Consider the following 21102-nt stretch of genomic DNA (forward strand, 5'->3'; position numbering starts at 1 on the left):
AACTGTCTTTCAGGGCTTTCCTCTAAATTAAAGAGAGAATGTGAGACTAGGCAAATAAGAGCCCCCTTCTGTTTGGTTTCCTCGTAGGAGGCTGTTAGACTTGCTGGATTTTCCTTGTCAAAGGAAATTGTCTTCTCTTACCCTGAGTGAAACTTTCAGAGGCAGTGGGCGTAACCTGGGAGGCAGCAGAGCCAAAGAATCCTTGTAATTTGCAGGTTATAAGGCTGGCAGCCAACAACACGAGTATTCTGTTGTTTCCCAGTTAAGTCCCAGAATGTAATCCTGAGAGAGGCCATACTTGTGGTCTTTTGGACAAAATAATGTACAGACAGTGCGCCTACGCTTGTGGAACTTGGTGACTAAAGGATCTGGAGCCTCCCTTGTCATGCTACCCAAGTGCAAAATATGCCTAACAGACCAACCCCAATCAATCTCAGTTGATTATAACTCAATTAACAGATGTAGTTGGAACTCATCTGGGCTTCACTGGGCTGACCACTCAGTGTACATAGAAGTAGAGCAGTGATATCTTACCTGGCTACTCTAATTTGGCCATGCCTATGTAGCTGTAGCCTTGGATGCTTGTCCCATCTTTATTTGGTATATGTTTGGGATCTGGTGATGTGTTCATGATACAGGTGAACAGAACTGTATTTATTGCTGGACCCAAGAGGATATCAATCAAGTTTGTTACTGTAGTGGAATTACATTTTCTGGGAGCATTTGCAAGAATGGGAGAAACAATACAGTCCTTGGCAGGTGTGACAACATGAGGCTGCAGAGATTGTATCTGGAATGTCCCAAGCTGGACCCATTCCAACCAAAAGGGGGCACTGGACTTTGTGGCCCTCCATTGTCCTGTAGGCTTCCCTGAGGGTTGGAAGTGTCCAATTACATGTTGGCAGTACCTAATTACCTTGGGTTCTCTTTCTAGCTCACAGAGACTTGGCCACACATTCAATACAGGTACTACTTACATCATACAGTAGACACTTCCATTCAATCAGCATCCTAAATGTTCTTCCTCCTCCCTTCTGAGTGTAGAAGGAGCTAGCAGTGACTGCCACAGACAGCTAACATACAGAAATCTGAAGTGGGATGTATCTCACCCTGGTCTCTTTATGATCACCACGGTGATGTGGTGCAAAGGAGTCTCAGAGCTATACGCAGTGCAGTGACCACTCTCCTCCCTTCCAGGCCCAAAGGAAGCATGGGAAACAAAGCCTTGTCGCATGACAGCGTCTTCATTTTTGAATCTGTACCAGGAGGTGTGGCAGGGGACGTGTCATCTCAGGAAAACATACCTGGAAGAGTGAAAACTTTGCAGGTGAGAACATCTTTCTCTCATTCTTGGTGCTGCTTTGTATTAGCTCTCTCCTAGGGAACTCTCTTATGCCTCTGCTGTGCATTGTAAGACTTTGTTGACTGAAGCGTCCAAAGCCAAACAGAATGACTGCTTTTGGATCTGCTCTGCCTCTTGGAAGTTGCTTCTTCGAGCACTTTTGGAGCTTTAAGCCTTGCCCAGGTCCCATAACATACAACTGAGATGTTTCCAAGAGTCCGTGAGCTGGATCTTTCCTTAATGAGCATGTCCTCTTCCAATGGGATTCCTATTCTTTACTTCAGAGCTACTGTTTTTGGACTAAGGCTATTTATACTGCAGAGTGTCCCTTACACTGTTATTCGTTATAAAGGCATTTCTTTTTTGAACGTCTAGCTGCGATGTTTTCACAGAATGTGCTAGCACCAGGGGCTGTGTAAGTGTGTGTGATGATGGATATGTCAGGGCATTCTTAGCGACAGCTTTATTTATATCATTATTCTTCCGCTCTCTGCCAGCAAAGGATACTGTATTCTGCTAGGTCATTTCCTTCTTCCAAGGCACATACCGAACCCTCCTTGACAGCTCCCTTATCAACTGTTGGTTTTATTAATTGCATTCAAATAACTGCCCAGCTTAGAGCACTGAGATAAAAGTTTAAGGTTTTTCCAGAGACTGAAAACAAACTCTTGATAAAAGGCAGCCAAAGGCTATTGAAATTCTTCCTTTGCCCTGTGTGGGCTTCATGTTGCAAAACACAATTGCATCACATTAAGTAATAAAGGACACACAGAGGGACTTGTTCATCCATAAGGAGGCAAAATAAGCCAACCTTCAGTTCAGGGTATTTTATGCATAACAATAGGAGAGGCAGGAGAAGTCATGTTTATATATGACAGAACTCCATCAAGGGGAAAAAAAGCTCTTTTCATGCTATCTCCAGCCCACTGTGCCCTCTCTTCATCCGTGCATCATCCTCCATGGTGACTTAATACTGCCAGCACTATTTTCATAGCCATAAAGGACAGTCTGTTTCTGTGTGCTTGACACTTGTCAGACTAAAAGCCAAGCACTAACAAAAGCTGATATTTTCTTAGCAATGTAGACTTCTACCAGTAGCAGACAGACTGTAAATTCAAAGGTTCTTACTGTAACACTTTGCTGTCTACATGTAATGAATTTAATAAATCAAAGATGGGAAGTTGTGAAAAGAGAGGAGAGCAGAACTGACTCTCTGTGTTTTCCTTCCCATGAAAGGCAGATATGTTGTATGTCTTACTTCTTTTTGCCCGTGTATTGCAATCTTTGTGCAGTTTGTCATCAGTCCTGCTTTTGCAGACTGTATTGGTGAAATTTACTTCATTAATGCAGGTAAGAGGGCAAGAAAGCTGTTTAAACAGGGAGATTGAAGGATAAAAGGATGACATTGTGGTACCCTGTGTAGCTATAGGAGTTATGTTCCAAGTGAATCTCACTGAATAAGAATGACAGCTGCTTAGATTTATTTTGCAGAGATAGAAATGAATGCATAGCTTGCAAAACAGCATAGAATTAGGCCTAGAATTTCCAAATGTGGTTTAATAAGCAAAGGACCAGAAAAAGCAGGTCTGTATATTTATCTAAGGGATATTTGGATGAGACATTTGTAGTTGAAGGACAAAGATTCTGTTCAGACGTTGTCTGTATTCCAGCTTTGACATAGCTGAAAAGCTTAAGCCAAGAGTTTTTGTAATGGTGTTTCCTGAGTTTTGAACTTTTTTAGTTTGAGGGAACATCTGGCTGCTTGTGAGGTTACAGACTTTGTTTGATTTTTCTAGGGTCAGGGCCTGCCAGAGCATTTTTTTGTGCAATCTTGGAAAAGAAACTCCATACTCCTTCACAAACAAAGTTGTTCCTGGCTGTTGTTATCATTCTTGCTGTAGACAGGACCAGGATGTGATGCTGGAGAAAACTAACAAGCAATTCATTCGGGTGGACCAGAATTGAATTAAGTTGTCTTTACATAAGAAGTGGGACTCAGATAATTGTGTGACAGAGGTAGTGACACACTGACAATATCTGGGGAAGGGCTTTGGGAAGGAAAGTTGTCCACATAAACTTGGGGTTGGGAACTGTGGACTGACAGTGCTTTGTGGGGTTATATGTGTGTCCTGATACATGTTATCATTTAAAGAATGCTTAAATCTAAAAGAATTTTTAAAGTTTACATTTAAACATATTAAAAATCGTCTAAGTTTTCTGGCATGGTAAAATTTGTCTTTGATAATTTACTGAATAAAACTGGTTTTAATTTAGTTTTGTACAGAAGTCTGTTCTAATGATGGGTCCTTGATGAGAGCAATTAAATAAAATCTCATTAATGGCTGTTTCCCGTGAATAGTCTGTAACTTCAAATATTTCTGTTAAATAAAAGATTCTGCATGTATAATAGGAGCAACTGGGATAAAAGCGTCCAAAGTGTCCCCTGTAGAGAATGCCATTGAAAGTCTAAATTTCTTTTCAATCACAGCTTCAGTTGCAGCAAAACATCAGGTTTGGATCACCTCCTCTAGTTATAACTGGAAAGAGACTGGAAGATGCAGGTGCTGTTTCTGAAGATGATGGATTACCTAGAAGCCCTCCTGAAATTTCAACCCTTCATGAAGTTCTGACAGATTCAACAAGCAAGGTACAATCACTACGTCACTTTAGTGACCTCCTGCATTGAAAAAATAAAATCTATCTGGGGAATGGGAACACCTTTTACTCTATACCCACAAAGATCTGTTTCAAAGCCATTTTTCATTCATTTTCTTTTATGCAGTCCATTGGTATTGTGACATGATGTTTGTGTAGAACACCACAGGAGTTATTCATTTCAGGCCAACATTTGTGAATGAGGAATTAGCATAATTCTTTGGTTCATTAAAGTCTGTTTGTACTAATGAACTGTCTTGTGGTTTAAAAGCTCTTCCTCCTGCCAGACACTTTTTGATAGAACAAATCAGTCAGCAGTAGAATTAATTACTTAAGTGCATTATGGACTCATCATCATGAGGGATAGCTAGGAACTGGCCTTACAAATACTCCTGAGTACAGCTTTCTATGGTTTTATGTAGATCTGTGATAGGGCAGCTGTGACCTATATCATTAGAGAAAGAGGAGAAAAAGTCCGTTGATATAACTGAGTGCTTTTGGTCAACGCAGTGTCTCCTGGCAGGTCTGTATGGCAGAAAGTATAAAAAGTGAAATTTTTACATGAGTGTTGTGTGACTGTGACTGTACTACTTCCAGTCTGAGAACAAGCTGAGGTACACACACTGCACAAACTTCCCATGTCTTTGAGCTCCAAAGAGCTGGAGACATTGGCAGTTTCCTGCGCTTGTGAAAGAGGAAGAGGTTTGGGATGTTTCAAAGCTAGTGAGGAATACAGAAATAATGAAAGCTGCAGAAGAATCTTAAAAAACTACTGCTTTTAGAATGAATTAGCTCAAAACCAGGACAATGTTAGTTGAATTGACAGGTGAAAAGTGAAAATCCTATTAGCCTGGTGTGAATAGGTGTTGATGGGGCTCAAAGAGAGTCTTGGGGTTAGTTCTTTCTTCAGAACTGCCTTTCTACAGCAGATGCATGATTTTGGATTTCAGTGAGTATGTAAGCATCTGTAAATTTGAAGATCTTAAAACAAAAGCCAAAATACAAAATAACTAAACAATGTATTGGCTCAATTCCCCATTAAAGTGTTTGTTGCTGTATTGTATATATGTCTAGCACAGTGTTTGGTTCTTTGTGGTCGACCTTAAACGCATATCTCACAGCAGGATAAAGTTCTCCTACTTTGATCTCCAGTGAACAAATGAAACCTACCCTGTGAGGCAGGGACTTTCCAGTGACCCTTCCTTTGTCTTTCCTCTTGTATTTTTTCATAATCAGTACTGTATATCCAGTTCCAGGTAATTCAGTGTGATACTTCCTTTGATTTACCCTTTTCCTTATTTTATCCCACAGTCCTCCAACCCTGTTCAGCGTCATAGCTCTTTGAGTTTAGGCGGGACAGACAGTGAAGATGAACAGGTAAATAGCTACTCTTCCTGCTAATGAACTTTCCCGAGTCAGTGTGTATGGTGTTTATATCAAGCCAGTGCAGTATTCATTTTATCTGTTCTGGGTAGAATATATTGTAGCAAACCGTTCATGAACAGTCGAGAGTGATGCAAATTATACTGAAATCACACTCTTGCAGAGTTTTGAATATGAACCAAATAAAGAAAGGCAGAAATCTACTGGTAAGAGGTTTGTGTGAACAGTGTAGTCAGCTCTGTAACACACTGTGAATTTGTAAAGTTACACAACAGAAAACTGCATAACATAGTAGGAAAGCAAAACACTTCAATTCCTCTTCCATATCCCAGTGCCCAAATAACACCAGCACATACAGCTTATTGAGTGCACCTCCCTGTTGGCAGTGGCTTGTGAGCAGTGTCCTGCTTCTCTCTCATCGCTGGAAAGAATTGCAGGATCTGCCATTTCTGGCACCATGTATTCCACAGGAAAAGGTCTGTGTTAATTCAAATTTCACTCTGGATTGCAAATGACTGTCAGAAGCAGCAGGTTCTGCTGTCAGACCATCACATTCTATTCCTTGACCAGCCTGGAAAAATGTACTGAGGTTTATTTTTGGAGAGATGTCTAGGTGACCTTCACCTTGACTGTCCCTGCTGGTTGAAGCTGAGCTGAGCTCCTGCTCAGCTCATGCTTTCAAGGGTCAAACAGAGCTAACCCCACTGCCGAGGAAGCTTTCCTTTCCATATTCTCCTTGGCCAGCCTTTGAGAAGGGAGAGAGCAGCCTTTGAGCAGACCAGCTCAACTTTCTTGTCCGTGGTTGAGATCAGATACTTTCCTGCTTGGTCATCCCTAGATCTTTTGCTTTAAGGATAGAAAGATAAAGTCATGTCTCCCTCTCTGAGTGTACTGCTGGTCAGACAACCCTAGAGCCTCAGCTGATCTGGGTAACTTAGATTGTCGTTACTTTTTAATAACTTACATATTTTATTGTTACTTCAGTGTACATGTTATTAATGCATCTCCTATTTTATATTTTGACTAAAATACTCCCTTTTGTAAGCTTGCATACATTTTTTTACTTACTGTATAAAAAGCCCTTTTTTCTCTGGTACTAAAGTTTGAGTGCTTTCAGTCCTACATCCTCATTCCCTATGAGGAAAAAAAGGCAGGGACGTGAGAAAACTTTTTTGCACAGAATTCCCCTCCTTAAAGGGTCTTCCCTTTAGGGATTTGGCTAGCGTCCCAATACTGCAGCATCTGTTCCTTTACCCAAATATTTTTCTTAGTCATCCCAACATGTTTATATATATATTTAAAAAAAAATCCTAAAAAAAATCTTTTTTTTTTTAGTAGCATTTATAGCTATTTTTGTAATACCAGGATTTGAACTTGCAGAAGTTGCTACATTAAATAACCTTATCCCAAAGATGAGGAAAATGTTGAAGAGCACCAACAACTCTACACCTTATTCCATTTCACAATGTTGTATATTTAGTAGAGGAAGAAGAGAATTGGATCCTAAGCAATTTGAAGTTACACGCAATGCAGTGATTTACGTTTTACTCTTGTATTGATTTGGATGCAGACAAGAGTTACTTAATGTTTTTTCTCTGTGCTACTTTGCTGGGTTTTCAAGGACCTTCATGCTGCTGCTGCCTCTGTGGAAAACCCTGATGCTTGTCTCACCCATGAAATTCTCTGTGCTTTCCACATTAATAGACACCCATTTACTGATTAACTGGAGATAAATGTGGAGCTGTCACTTAAAGCCAGCATCAAGTGACTTCACAGAGACATTAACTGGTGTTTATACCGCCTTTGCCAAATAGCCTTTACAGAAATCTAACTTCCTTCTTGGTATCTTCAACCCAGGCTGATTAAAAACAAAGCATGGTCTCAGCTTCTGGGGCTGAGGACATTTTTTTGGCACAAACACTCTTTAGGATATCTGCCTCCTAATTGCAGCATTCTCTGTGTGCAGCGTCCTGTACGCAATAACCAACAAATACCAAATTTATCTTACACTCAAACACAAATGTGGAAAGTCTGTCTCTGCTCCCCTGTATTTGAGAGAAGACACCAACTGTCAGTGCTCAGAAAAAAACAGTGGAAATCCTCAGTGGAGTAGGGAACTTGCCATGTACATGCAGTGGTGGCTCAGATACTAGTTGCACGTGGTTTGTACATTAAATAAACAGAACGATTAATTCTGTAATTGGAAGACAGAATAACTTGTATATAGAAATGAGTAGCTATTATTAGTTTTGTAATTTGTAGTGATCCTTACAGGTTTAGCATTAGTTCTGTAGAACTGTAGTAATAGCTCATTAACAAGATTAACAAGAACTATAATAATAACTTATTAACTAGACATGTTCTTTCTCTTTTTCATCTTGTGTAAATATTTCATGAGAATAATCTATATTTATTATAATACGTTCTGTTGGGATTTGTTTCAGACCTAGGAATTAAAAAAAAATAAATCAATAGAGAATAAGGAAATTAGTTGTAGTTACCTTAAACACAAAGTGTTGTACCTAGAGACTTTTTGTAGGTTAGTTGGCAAGATACTTTCATTATCTTCAAACCTTTATCAGTATACATGTTGCAAACTCTGTGTTGTACCTTAAGCTTAAAGAAAACCAGAATTCAAAGGCCAAGCACAGTTAAATGGCTGTTTTACCTGGCTCTTTGGCCAAAGACAATGTAGCAGGTGTGTTATACTGAGTGAAGCATGTTGGGCACGTGTGAAATTTTGCAAAAGCGTGGTCAACACTTCAAAACCGTAACAAAACTAGTCAAACTGCAATGGTTAGGGGTTTCTCTACAAACACTTCTGTAAAGCCTTTCTTTTCACAGTGTAATCTAAGGTTCTTGCTGCTTAGTCCCCCAGAGCAGCATTGGTGTGAGGATGAGACCCACATCACTATCTGGACAATGGTTTTGGGACACTTGTTGAGAGAAACATTTGTTTGTTTTTTTCTGGGAGAGTGGATATTAAGAGGAAAGTGGTGTGGTAACTTTCTGAGAGATAATAAGGAGAAAGTACCCCTGGTACTTTTGTGGCTTTTTAATAACGCATTCCTGCAGTGTGTCTCATTATCAGGAAGAAAAGGCAGCTATAAAAACTGCACCAGTGTCTCCTGCTGGTGCAGGCATATATTGCAAATGGCTTTTCAGATAGTGACTGGGCAGGGGACAGCTGAGGCTCTTACTGTGAGAGAGAATGAGACAGGTATTTCTCACTTCTGTGTAACATACAGCTGAACACAGAACCGAGTAATTTCTGTGCAGAGACAACATTAGACATGCTTTTCAAAGTAAGGATTTATGACCAAAAACACAGCTATTTCAGGCTTCTGAAGGGGAGTAAGCTTACAGAAATGTGGAGAAGCTGAGCAAAAAGTATAATGCCATGTTTGTGTTTTTATAGATACCTTCTGGAGCTTCCTCCAGGCCTATCAGTCCTTCATCCTCTGCTGCTCTCGGGGCCCCTGGCTCACGAGGCAGCAGCTTCCTTCCAGTTGACTTCACCATCCCTGCCAGTCCCCTGGGCTGCCTGGACACCTCAGCAGCCAGGCACAGGATTGCCATAAATCCCCGGAAACAGAAAGGCTTCACCAATAAGAATCAGCAAACCCAGGTAAGTCTTTTCTGGAAAAGAATCACTGTGCAGGAAAAAAAAAAAAAAAGTGTTTTTTATTTTATTTTCTCTTTTTTTTTTCTTTCCTCCTCATGTCTTTTTACTTTTTTCCTTCTTCTGTTGGAAGAGAGCAAACCACCTATTTTTTTCAGCAAACCAGAAGTGTTATTTCAATTTAAAAGGAGCCGAATAAAAGTGCAAATTGATGTTTGTTTGTTTGTTTGTTTTTCATTACTTAGTCAACAACATTACAGGTTACATTTCATTTGTAAAAACATCTGTGTTGTTTGAAAAGCTACTATTCAGTTTTAAGCAAGCCCAAACCTATTTCCACAAACAATTTCAGATTAATTTAATTCATTATATGTCAAGGGAAAGAGTGAGGGGTCTTAGGAAGGGCTGTGCCTCTGCTTGTGTAGGAATCTGTTGCTGAGATGGATGAAAACAAATGAACATAGCAAGCCTTGAGATCTCTTCAGGGGCCCTGAAAAGTAAAATTGTGTGACAATGGGATGAGAGACTCTTTGGAAAATAGAAATTAGGATGAGATGCATCTTATCCTGACTTCTAGGAAACATTGAAGGTTAAGTTCACCAGACAGAAAAGGCTAGAATCAAGCTGGAATGTGAGGAAATAAGGAGGAACTCTTCTATACTGCACGTTCCGCTCCCTGTCAGAGAACCATGCATGAAAATCTGTCCTGGAGTTAGAAGTACCCTGCCTCAAGGAAAGAAGGGAGCAAAGGAAAATCGGGAAGAGTAGAATATTTTTCCTGAATCAGGTTTTCTTGGAAACTTGAGCCCTACAGCGTCTTTGCTGGATATTCTTTGTGCTGCAGCTGGTGTAACTGTAGTGCTGAAGGAGAAAAGCTAATTGTGGAGGTGCAATCAGAGATATCAGAACTGCTGATGGTGATGTCTCTGGCTTGCTTTGTTCTCTGCCACCAGGTAGCTAGGGTGATGTCTTCAAAACATGTTCATTCTCTTAGAATATGTGAATCTCAGAGTGTTTCAGGGATTCAAGAGAGATCAGTGGGCTGCCTTTCACATTTTAAAACATGAATGATTTCTAGATTCTTAACTGGAATAACACATTACCCACAGCACTGGTAAAAATTACAGGAGAGATTTTGTGGCTACATGTTTTGTGTATTCATAAATGTCCATGTATGGATAAAATACAATTTCTGTGCATTATTCTTAGAACATCTTTCTGTTTCTCATTAGGTGGAACACCTGGAAAATGAAGCATGTCTTCATGCAACTCCAGAAAAGAAGGGAAATTCAACAGAACTACCTGAGAGTGACCAGCATAAAACTGATTGGGAAGGTAATGCAAATTTATGAATTGCAAAGATAATGGTTTGAACTCTTCTACAAAAGGTTAACAGGACCTATTTGGACTGAAAGTCCTTTCAAACCAGGCAACTTCTTGGTTTTAGATTATAAAACCAATCCTGCCTACTAAAGTGTGATGAAGGGAAAAATTATGTATTCCAGTCAACAATATGGTGCTGAAATAGTGAACTTTGAGTGCAACATTAAAAAAAAAATAATAAGGGAGGTGAATGTAGCATGTTCAGAAGTACTTGTGCTACATCGTTGACTAGAACACATTGTTTGGGGACCTGAGTTCCTTGAAACTCAGAAAAAAATTAACCTCAGCATTGTATGTTATGTGTTCAAAATGACTTTAATTGGCTTGTTTAACAGATCTTCCTCTCCTGCCTCCCCTCGTATCATTTGAATAATAACTAGTTACCAGTGTTAAAACAATTGTAAATTATAAAAACGATTGAAATTTCTCCAAAGCAGCACAGAGATTTTTACCTTTAGCACCATATTACAAATGCGCTAGCTGATGGTAATGCTATACTGTAGTGGAAATGTGTTGGCATCTTGTTTTTGGGGCAGACTCAGGACCTGATGCTGTGAGATATTAAATGCCCTATCCCAGGAAGCTAGCATCTGTCATTTACATATCTGAAGCACTGAGGATTTCTGCTGATTCAGAGGAATGAGTATCAGGGCAGCTTGGTGGTTCTCAGCTACTCAGGGAGGGTTGGATTTACTTTAAATGCATGGTACAGCTGATAAAGGGTAACACCAGCCCTCAGAAGTGTTGCTGATCTTATTCTGTGTGCACAGATCACCGCAGTAGTCCCTCTGCCTGCTTCACAGACACATTCGAGTTTGTATGTGTGGATATACCAAACCTATCCAGATGTTCTGTAGCCCTGCTGGAGCTCCAGGAGGCAGAGCTACCTGATGCTGAGGTGTTCTGCTCAAATACATAAAATCATCCCAATCATTCTAGGCAGCCTTTCTAGGCATACACATGAAGAAATACCTAGGGAAATCCAGATGTTAGCCTTAAATATGTGCAAAAAAAGAACTAAACAACAACTGATTTGGTACACCTTAGGCTGACAACAACTTTCAGTGGTTCCTGGCATTAGGTATATTCAAACTACAAACTCTCGTTAGTTTTTCTTATCTGGGCAGTCCGTTTCTAAATGTGCTTTCAAGAGCCATATTTCTCAGATATTGGCAGCCAAATGTGGGGAAATAATGCTAAATGACTGCATATCTGAAATGACTTACTGATACAAACAGTGCTTGAATTGTAACCTTGCACTTCTCTTTTGTTTAATACAGGCTTATCACCCCAGGTGGAATATGGTGCAAAGGAAAGCGGTTCTAAGGAGACACCAGGTGTAAAATGTCCCACTGATGCTGCCCCTGACTCCTGTGAATCCACGCTTGTGGCAGAAGACTTCTGTACTTTGCTGCAAGAAAGTGAATGCCTGCCAGACATGGACCACGGCTATAAATCAGCTGCACCCCTTCTGAGACCTGAGCCTTCTCCAGAGAACCTGGAGGAACAGCACAGTGCAGAAGTGCCATGCTGTTCAGATGAGTCTGCTGGTGAATTGACATTACATCAGCAAAATACCAATATTGAAGTATCTGCACTTCCAAAATCTCAACAAACTGAAGTTGGAGCTGTTGCACTTCCAGACATAGTAGCAGCTGACTTGTTTAGTAATGGCACAGAAACAGAGACCATAAATATATTGGCAGATGTTGTGCAAAGGTCCCCAGCAAAATCTGTGGACCAAAATAACGAAGACCAGAGAGAGGGGGATGCACTGTGTATTGGCAAAGTAGAAGCTTGCCTGGAAACTATTCAGAACTGTTCTAACCAGTCTGTCTCAGATACTGCACAGAGCACTTCACAGGTTGCTCTAGCTGATTCAGGGCCTCCTTCTGACATCAAGACAGTGGCTGTTCTGAAGTCTGAAAACAGTTCAGCAACAAGAAAAGACAAAGAAACTCATGAAATTATGGAATTTCAGTCATCCAAAGGCAGTGCAGAAAACAAACAAGACACTGCTGCATCTGTGTTAGAAGCAGGTTGCATGCTACCTCCCAGTAAACTGGATGAAAGTTTTAAAGCAGAAATACCTTGTCCTGCTTCAAAGGGTAACCAAGTCAGTCAACAAACCAGCACATCATACACTTCTGAAAAACTTTCAATTGGATGTCTTGCTTCTTCAAGTTTGGCTGGATTAAAGAGTAATATCTCTTCTAACGATGACAGTAAGGAGCAGGTAAGCAGTACAGCTTCTCACAGAAAAACAGAGAAAGACAGTCGATCTTCAGAAGAAAATGTAAAAAGTCCGCTAAAGACTGCGGCTGCTAAACCAGTTAGATTTACCATTGCACCAGCATGGCAGAGATCTCTCTCAGGGGGTTCAAATTCAAAGGAAGATTCCTATAACAGAAGTTCTCCAACCTCCCCTATAAAACCAGAGTTGTTTGAAGGAATGACAAAAGAATATGCAGGCATCCAGGAATCCACAAAAAACAACCCGGATGGATTTGATCGAGACTGTAAGGATGGTGATTTGCATTTGAATTATTCTATGGAATGGGCCGACCGTGAAGCACAAAATTTTGAAAATCCGTTTGGGGTCAAACTGAGGAGAACATCTTCTTTACTCAAATACCAGAATGAAAACCGTGCTGAGTCTCCAAAGCTGATTCCCTCAGCTGCTCCCACTGCTTCTTCTGCTTCAGCCAAGGAGGATCAGAAGTCAGGGGGCAATGGGAAGCCACCTCCAGGCCTTCCAGTCAGCACAAAATCATTTGTTAAAAAAACAGATCTCCTAGAAGACAGAAGTCCTCCCAAAACAAGATCAGAAGAAGTGTCAAAGAAGCAAAATGGTAGTAAACCTTCAGGTATTTATATCGTATTTTTATTAAAACATTGTAGAAAACAGTGATTATATAAGACCCTTGACAGAATGGCAAACAAGAGATATAGAAATCCTCTTGAAAAGGACTGAGTTCAGCCTTGAGTTTGTTAGCACTGAAATTTAATAGCTTGATCATTTGGTCAGTCAAGAGAATTCTTGGCTTATCTTACTGAGGGGTGTGTTCCAGCAAGAACAATAACAGAATAATAGCTTAAGGGCATCTGAAACATTTCTGGTACAACCTATTTCTGCATGTAGTTGGAGTTTTAATATAGCTTTTTAAAACCTGCTTCTGTTTTGTAGTTATTTTTCCAGACTGAAACAACTCAAACCTTAACTAGGAGTTGCATTTAGGTGTGATCTTTTTTCCCTACAGTCACTTAATTTAAAAAACTTAAAAAGCGAAAAGGCAGCCTGTATTTTACTGCCTACATGAAAAAAAGAAAGGTTATCTTACTCATTTAATTTGCAATGTAAGGATGTTTTTTCAAAGGCAAAATCCGGTTCACAATGATCTCAGTGGGAGTTTTGCCATTGACATAAACGGAAGCAGAGTCAGGTCAAAAACTCCAGAATAAACAGAAAAACAGTTATTGCCAAGGACAGAATCATCAGGGAAGGTAATTTTATCTCTGCAGCGTTCAAAGAGTGTTACAGATGCTGAAGGATTTAAAATACAAAACACTTTAGCTTCAGACAGACTTGACCTAAATCCCTTCTTTACTTCAAAAATGCTTCTTTTATAGAAAAAGTCTCCTCTCCACATTTGGAAACTTATTCCTCTGAACCGGCTTGGGTCTCCATGGCAAAACTAAAACAAAAGGGTTTCCAGGGCCACCCACTTGCCAAAGAACATAAAGCTGAAGACAAAGCGTCGACCAAAGTGGATCAAGAGGAGGTAGAGTACCAAATGAAGTTGCTTGGGTGTGAATTCTGGACCAGATTGCGTGGGTATTTGTGCACACTGCTCATTGACATCTTGATGTGAGGCAGGTTGTTAGCACTACTTGAAACTGATTTTTAGGACTGGTCTTAGAAATCTATTAAGACAGACAACTGATAGAAATAAATAAACAAATGTGTGAATACTGTGTGAATCAGTGGTTAGTTTCAAAGCTGGGTTATATGTCCTCTTTCATTATTCAGACCTGAACCTTTTCAGGTCTTGGACTACAAAAATACATTCTGAGCAATATACAAGAGCTGCTGTGAGTTGCAGCAGCTTCCTCACTCTTGGTGACCTACAGACAGCATTTGCTGTTCTGCTCCAGAAACTGTGTACTGAAGGTCTGGCCTTTCCACTGTCTCTTGCATATATTCCCTGTGCCCCTTGGGCAAGCCCTTCAATCCCCCGTCTGTCAGAGAGCGAGGAAAACTTGCTTACATGTGCACTAATCCTCTATTTGTAACAGCTGTCTTTTTTCTTGCCCTGTCTCTCCCTATCATAGGATGCACCCAACTTTTCCTGTCTAGCTTTTGCTGCATTTCCACAGTTAGGCTTGGAGATGCTGCCAGGGCTCCAATGGCAGGCTTTATGAGAGCAACTGGCTGGCAAGTTTCTTATTTGCATTCTTTTCTTCTCTTCCTCCTTTTGTAGCAAGTGATCTGTGCAAGTGAGAACATACTGAAGAAGAATATGTCTTCTAGCTTGAGCTCTCAGGATAAGAAACCACAAATGAAGACCAGTATTTCTGCTGCAGCAGGTATTCTTGTTCAGTTACATCTTTACATAGTGGCTATAATTTACACAAGTAAGTGGTGAGAGTGGTAGCTAATGGGGGCAGATTGCTACCTACTGAATAATCAGAATAATCAGCATACTTTATATAAGGCCTGTTCAGACTGTAGTTTGCATATAAGTCCTATATGTATTATATCACATGTATTTGTTGTATTGGTTTGCTCACTCAGCAGAGAAAGCAAGCGATGAACTTTTATCTCCATTGCCAGTTCATGGAATGGCACACAAACAATATGGTGATGTATTAGTGGCAAAGGTCAATACTAAAGAATATTTTCCAGGGAGCAGTTGAAGTTGGAGAGTGTCCAAAAAAGAACAGCAAAAAAGGTTGGGTCTTCCAGACCTACAGTCAGGCAGGAAATACTGATGGGAGTGGGAGTTGTTTAGTCTAGAGAAGAAGACTTTGCTGCAGAGAGGAAGAGACTAATTTTTATGCCCTGCATGAGCTTAAAATGCATTGGAGAGGTTGAAAACCTTCCTAACAATAAGAGTACTCAAGTACAGAATAGGATATGTTGCACACAGAGGGTCTTCAGTTTCCATTGCTGGATTTGTTTAAGAAAAGATTAGATAAACATACATCGAGAATTATAAAGGTAAGAGTCAGTTCCACCCTCGGGTGAACACAGAGTCTGAATGGCCCCTCTCCTGCCCTGGTAACTGTTATTCTCTGTAAGAAAGATGCAGGGGAAGAGTGTGACTCAGACATCGTGACTCACATCTCTCTTCCAGGGCTACTGCTGGGCTGCAACTTATCCTTCCCTGCTTACTCAGTGTGGTGCCAAACCTCAGAGACACACTCCAGCTAGATAGACATAAGCCAGGTCTTCAGCTGTAAAAGCATCTTGTGCTAGCTGAAAACCATTGATTTCAGATGCTGCCTAAGAAGATAAGAAATGCTGCACTATGTCAGAGAAGTAGCTTTTCTGATCCAGGTTCCTGTCACTAAGAGATGATGTCTAGAATAAGCACATGCACCTGACTACTTTCCCCTTTTAATCCACCAGCACCCAGAATTGTTGTATTTGAAATACTGAGAGAGTACATCGCTGCCTGTTCCCCATAGTAGTTGTTTATAGGCCTTTTGTCCCTTTTGGAATTTACAAGTGCTACAACATAAGCTTTCTCCCTTACTACAGGTAGCTGACCAGCTGAGGATGTGCAACAGCAGAGAGGATCAGATGTCAGCTGCTAACCTGATGTCTTTTGTGTGTGTGTGTGTTGAAAATACAATATTTTTTTAAAAGAAGGATTCTCTTACAGGCCAACTTCGTCTTACAGTTTTAGGTGCAAAGAAAGAGATGAGACATAAACAGGCCAAGAGTTTTGCTCAGATTAAAAGGAAGTCTTCCTTTGAAAGGCTGGCACAAATAGGCTGGATTTCTATGTGTTTTATCATCCAAACCTTGGAAGCCACAAAGCTTTCAGTAGCAATATAGAACTGCACAAAGTGCACTGCTACTCATTTACTAGGACTCAGACCACTTGTAGGCCTTGCAGCAGAATTAAAAAATTTTCTGCATTACCTCTCCCCAAGAGCTGGCCTAGTTTCCTGACATCCTCCTCCAATAATAGCATTTATAGGGATAGTCTAGCCTTCCACTCTTGGAATACAGCAAAAAGCTCTAACCATAGCTGATGTTTAAGGAAAACACTACTCCTCAGCTGCTCAGAAAACCATGCCCTAATGCTTAGGAAAAGTTCAGCACTGTAAGCACATGAGTAGGAAAAAAGGAATCCCAAATGTAACCTCTCCTCTTTCCTGATTTGGTTCCCATTAGCATAGATAGCAATTTGTCTGGTTGAAGGTGCTGATTGTGGAAAGGATGTAAATTTAATATCCAGAGGAGTTATTAATTTAGATTTTGCTTTTTGGCTTATGTTAACTATTAACAGTTTTCTTCTCCTTTGATGGGTGGCTGAGGTTTTGTGTGCAATGCACTCATCCTGCACACAGCAGCAAAAGCCAGAACAACTCCATGTCATCATTGAGCATGCCTGTTTTGGTATTGCTCTGTGGCAGCCCAAGTTCACACGTTTCCATAACCATGTGAAGATTTCTTTGCTTGCCTCTTCTCTTTCACTTCACCCTAAGCATGGTGAGGTTTGTCCCAAAGTCTGTCTGCCTTCAAATAGGGATGAGCCACTGCTTTGGGGTTTTGTTTTACTTTGTGCTGTTTAAAGCACATGTAGGGTTTTATATTTGCTTATTACAAAGAGGGAATTCTCCCAAAAAGTGAAAGTTCATTTTCAAAATTTCAGTACAGTTCAATTTCTACATCCCTTTCTGAAAAATTTACTGCATATGGAGAGCTGCAGCCTGTTTTTAATGGATGGTACACTTCCTCCAGTATTCCTAAGTATAACCTGCCTCCTGCAAGGACTACCAGCAAGCCAGGGTTGTTAAAAGATCAGAGACCTCCTAAGTAGCAATATGGAACTTCTTTGGCTTTGATCAGGAGTGTGACTGGTAGAGCTGACTGACATTTTTCATTGATTTAAGTGCAAGCAAGATCAAGTTTCTTGTACTCAACATTGCTCAAGTCTGTGTGTGGCCTCTGTTCTTGTGCTGGAGCACAGCAGCCTCATCTTGCCTGCCACATGCCACACGCAGGCTAATAAGTATGAGAAAAGGTTTGTGTTTACCCAGCTTGACTTAGACATAGACATAAAGTAGTGCCTGGGTTGAAATGGATGGAGAGAGCACAATGCTGAAAGACTTGTGGGCTATGTCTCAAGAAATGAGAGGCTGCATCTGTTCAGAGCCCCACAGCTGCCATGAAGCCCCATTCCAGGCTGTCTGAAGATACCAATCTTGAAAATTCTCAAGCAAGATGGAGGGAGGATGCCTTTTCTAAATAGTCATACAAGGAGTCATATCTGCAGGCTTCTGTCCTTTGTGAGGATGACAGGCTTGTGTTAGGCTGCAATTAGAAGGAACACCTAGCTCCACCAGAGTCCCGCCTTCTTGGCTTACAAGCCCAAGAACATAAAGCATTTGACCTCTACCTAGTATTTAATCATATTGCTGGAGCAGAAGGATTTGTGCTGGCAGTGAAGACTGAAAAGTAGATCTTTAAACTTCTCAGAGTTGAGAAACATATACCAGTTACTTTTAAGTCCTCATCGAGCCTGGGGTGATCATTGACCTCCAGACATTTTGTTTGTGTTTTCCTGCACATTCAGGAGCCGCTTTATTTGATTTTCTTGTCGCTTACAGAGCAGAATAAACCCGTGGAACTTCTTGCTATGCACTGTCATGACAATTAGGAGTTTGAAAAGATTAAAAAATGAATTAGCCAAGAATATGTATTGTAAAAATACCTGGGGCAAAAATCTGCACATTTGAAGAATGTTGATGAACATCTTGACATATCAGGGGTTACACACTTGGCCGTTGGGACTGAGGAGAAGATTATTTAAAAGGAAGATTGTCAACTAACAGCTTAGTGTCAGTTTTTCCATTGCAATAGTTAGTCCTAGCTTTCATTGTAGCTGGAGCAGGTAGTGCCAGTGATACCCAGTTCAACAATTCCTTCAACTTTTATTTTTGAGTCACAGACTTTCTGGGCTGTAAAATGATTTGCTTGACAGAGAAGGAAGTATTATTGGCAGAAACTGAGCTTTTAACTCTCTGGCCTTCTGATGAGTGATGGATATCTTGTTGTTGGCAGGTAAAGTTGGACCTATTGCTCAGGAAGCATCTGTGATTCCTGCTGTTGAAAAGGAAACAAGACACTCCTCTAACCTGCCACTGACACCATGCAGCCCTGCTGAACCACCATGGCTATCCCTGGCCAAGAAGAAAGCCAAAGCATGGAGCGAAATGCCCCAGATTGTACAATAGCAAATTACACAAGCATCCTTCTTTGTATTGCCAATAGCTGTGTTAACTCCATTTAAATACTTCTTTACTGTGGTATTTTTTGAAAAATAAGAGACTTAGAACTTTTGATCAGACTGTTGTATGTAAAAACACAGTGAAGAAATGCCATCTGGGGCATAATTTTGAAGTATTAGGAAGCTGAGCATTTCCTACTACCAACTACTAGGAAAACTTGATCAAAATGTTATATACTTACACGTTTGACTAAAAGACAGTGTTGTTCTAAGAGGACATGCTTCAGGCTTTTGAAACATTTCCCTTGCAAAATGTTTTTAAAGTTTCTATGAATGACCCAGTGTTTTGTGCAATGTAGCTTTGGCAAAGAAATTAACGTATGCTATAAAATAGACATGATGCTGTGCACTGACGCATCATGACTCACGGGCATTGATGTCATCACACTTGTGTGTAATGCTCTGGGATGGACAGTCTGACTTTGCTTCTGATTGTTAATGGACCTATCTTGTGATAGCTGTAGGATCGAAGCAGCACTATGAGTTGGAGTAATTTTGGCTTTCGTGTGGTTTGAAATCACAGAGCTGTGGGTCTTGTGCTTTGCTCAGTGATGCCTGCTGGACTGGCCCGGAGCCACTTACCTCCTTTTCTCTCTCATGTGCTAGAAAACCACCACCCTCCGGCACACACTCCGTTTTTGGTTATACCTTTGGAAATGTGGGATAATTTGAGCATTCCAAACAACAACAACAAAAACTCCTTCCTTTAATTATGGTGAATAGTGGTTTATTGTGGTTTATTTTTTTTGTGAGATTCATCAGCAAATTGTCTCTCTCTTAAAGAGTGTTTTATGGATGGGAACAATTTGCTACCTAGAAAGATGGCACCTTGTTTTCAACAAACGCCACTCCATTCTTCGTGTTCATGTGGCTGTGTGTTTGATGTTAGTTATAAAGGGGGCATCCACTTCCCTCCTTGCATCAGCATGCTTTAACTGGTAGCTCAACATCAGTCTGAAAATGACAGAAGTTTTGCTATTGGTTTTGAAGGGAGTAGGCACTTGAAAAAGAAACTTTATAAAATGATGTTAGTGGTTTAAATGGCAATGGCACTTACTGGTCCTTTTCATTTTTTGCAACATTGCACATTTATAAAGTGGTTTTTGTTTACAGTCGATTCAAAATTTGAAGGCTGACTTGGCTAATGGACACTTTTCAGCTGGAAAGTCAGTAGGTATTCTTAAGGAAAAAGCTATCTGTTGATAGGATTAATTGCAAAACAAAAAATTTGGTTTCAGATCAGCTCATTTGAAAGACTTCAATCTTCCAGTCTTATCCAGGATTTATATATGTAGATCTTGACATCTGAAAGCAGTATTAATTTGGAGCTAGACTGTGAAACTTTTTTTTTACATAGGTGAAAACTCACTTACCCAAGTAGGCTCACTGAAACTATAGATCCTGCTTATTTTGTACTAGCACAAAGAAGAGTAAGAGTTTCACAACTGGTTTGGTAATCCAGGCCTATTTTACTACTTGTTTTTCTCTATTTTAAGAAGCATATCTTCTCTTGCAAAGATCTGAAACATTTTTATTTCTCTGAAACTTTTGAGCGTAATGTAAATGACCATACTCAGCTTTGATTCCTGAAGTTTTGTACAGCTGACATCCCATCAGAAGCTTACTTACCCTGTGTAAAATGCACACATTTCTCTATTCAGCAAACTCTTCTCTTTTTGTTAATGTGGACTGTGATCCTTCACCTAAAGTACTGCATATGATACTAGAAACTCTTTCCCCGTGTTTGCTTTTGATCTTAATATTGTTTCTTATTTGTTTGGTATGTATATATGTTTTTATAAGGAATGGAAGTTCCTAGTCTTGAAGGAACTGCTTTTGTATTGCATTCTCATTTTTAGTTTACTATTCAATGTAGTTGTCCGTGATGGTGATGTAATTCCTGGGAAGAGAAGAGCGATAGATGGCCCTCACTGATTAAGGAAAAAATAAAAAAGAGGTATTTGGACAATATAGACTTTCTGTATGGATATACTGCATAGATTTTGTCTTTGGATGCTTTTGTGTGGCCTAGGACTGATCAACACAGCTGTTCAGGCTAATGTACTCTCCTAAATCTAGCTATTTAAAAGTTGGAAACATCACAGAGCTGATGGCTCTCCTTTTGTTTGTGAGTTGCTGCTCCTTCAGTTGATGGTTGGCTCGAAGGCTAGCACTCCTCTAGGCACAGAAAA

The 21102-nt window shown here is 40.2% G+C and overlaps 1 protein-coding gene across 11 annotated transcripts in view; it reads left to right on the plus strand.

The window, feature by feature from the left end:
• KIAA1210 (KIAA1210 ortholog) overlaps nucleotides 1-20881 on the plus strand; it is a 60987-nt gene extending 40106 nt beyond the window's left edge. For 10 of the 11 annotated variants that reach the window (XM_068697576.1, XM_068697583.1, XM_068697577.1 and 7 more), the window contains 9 exons: nucleotides 1198-1327; nucleotides 3831-3989; nucleotides 5309-5374; nucleotides 8799-9008; nucleotides 10235-10337; nucleotides 11666-13252; nucleotides 14016-14167; nucleotides 14867-14972; nucleotides 18685-20881. In XM_068697576.1, the coding sequence (XP_068553677.1) occupies nucleotides 1198-1327; nucleotides 3831-3989; nucleotides 5309-5374; nucleotides 8799-9008; nucleotides 10235-10337; nucleotides 11666-13252; nucleotides 14016-14167; nucleotides 14867-14972; nucleotides 18685-18857 (2686 nt within the window). In that variant the 3' untranslated portion in view covers nucleotides 18858-20881. The remainder of the gene's footprint in view (nucleotides 1-1197; nucleotides 1328-3830; nucleotides 3990-5308; nucleotides 5375-8798; nucleotides 9009-10234; nucleotides 10338-11665; nucleotides 13253-14015; nucleotides 14168-14866; nucleotides 14973-18684) is intronic. The other variant, XM_068697574.1, reaches the window with a different exon arrangement.
• The last annotated feature ends 221 nt before the right edge of the window (nucleotides 20882-21102 follow it).

This window comes from Anas acuta, chromosome 13 (assembly GCF_963932015.1).
Source record: "Anas acuta chromosome 13, bAnaAcu1.1, whole genome shotgun sequence".
NCBI lineage: Eukaryota > Metazoa > Chordata > Aves > Anseriformes > Anatidae > Anas > Anas acuta.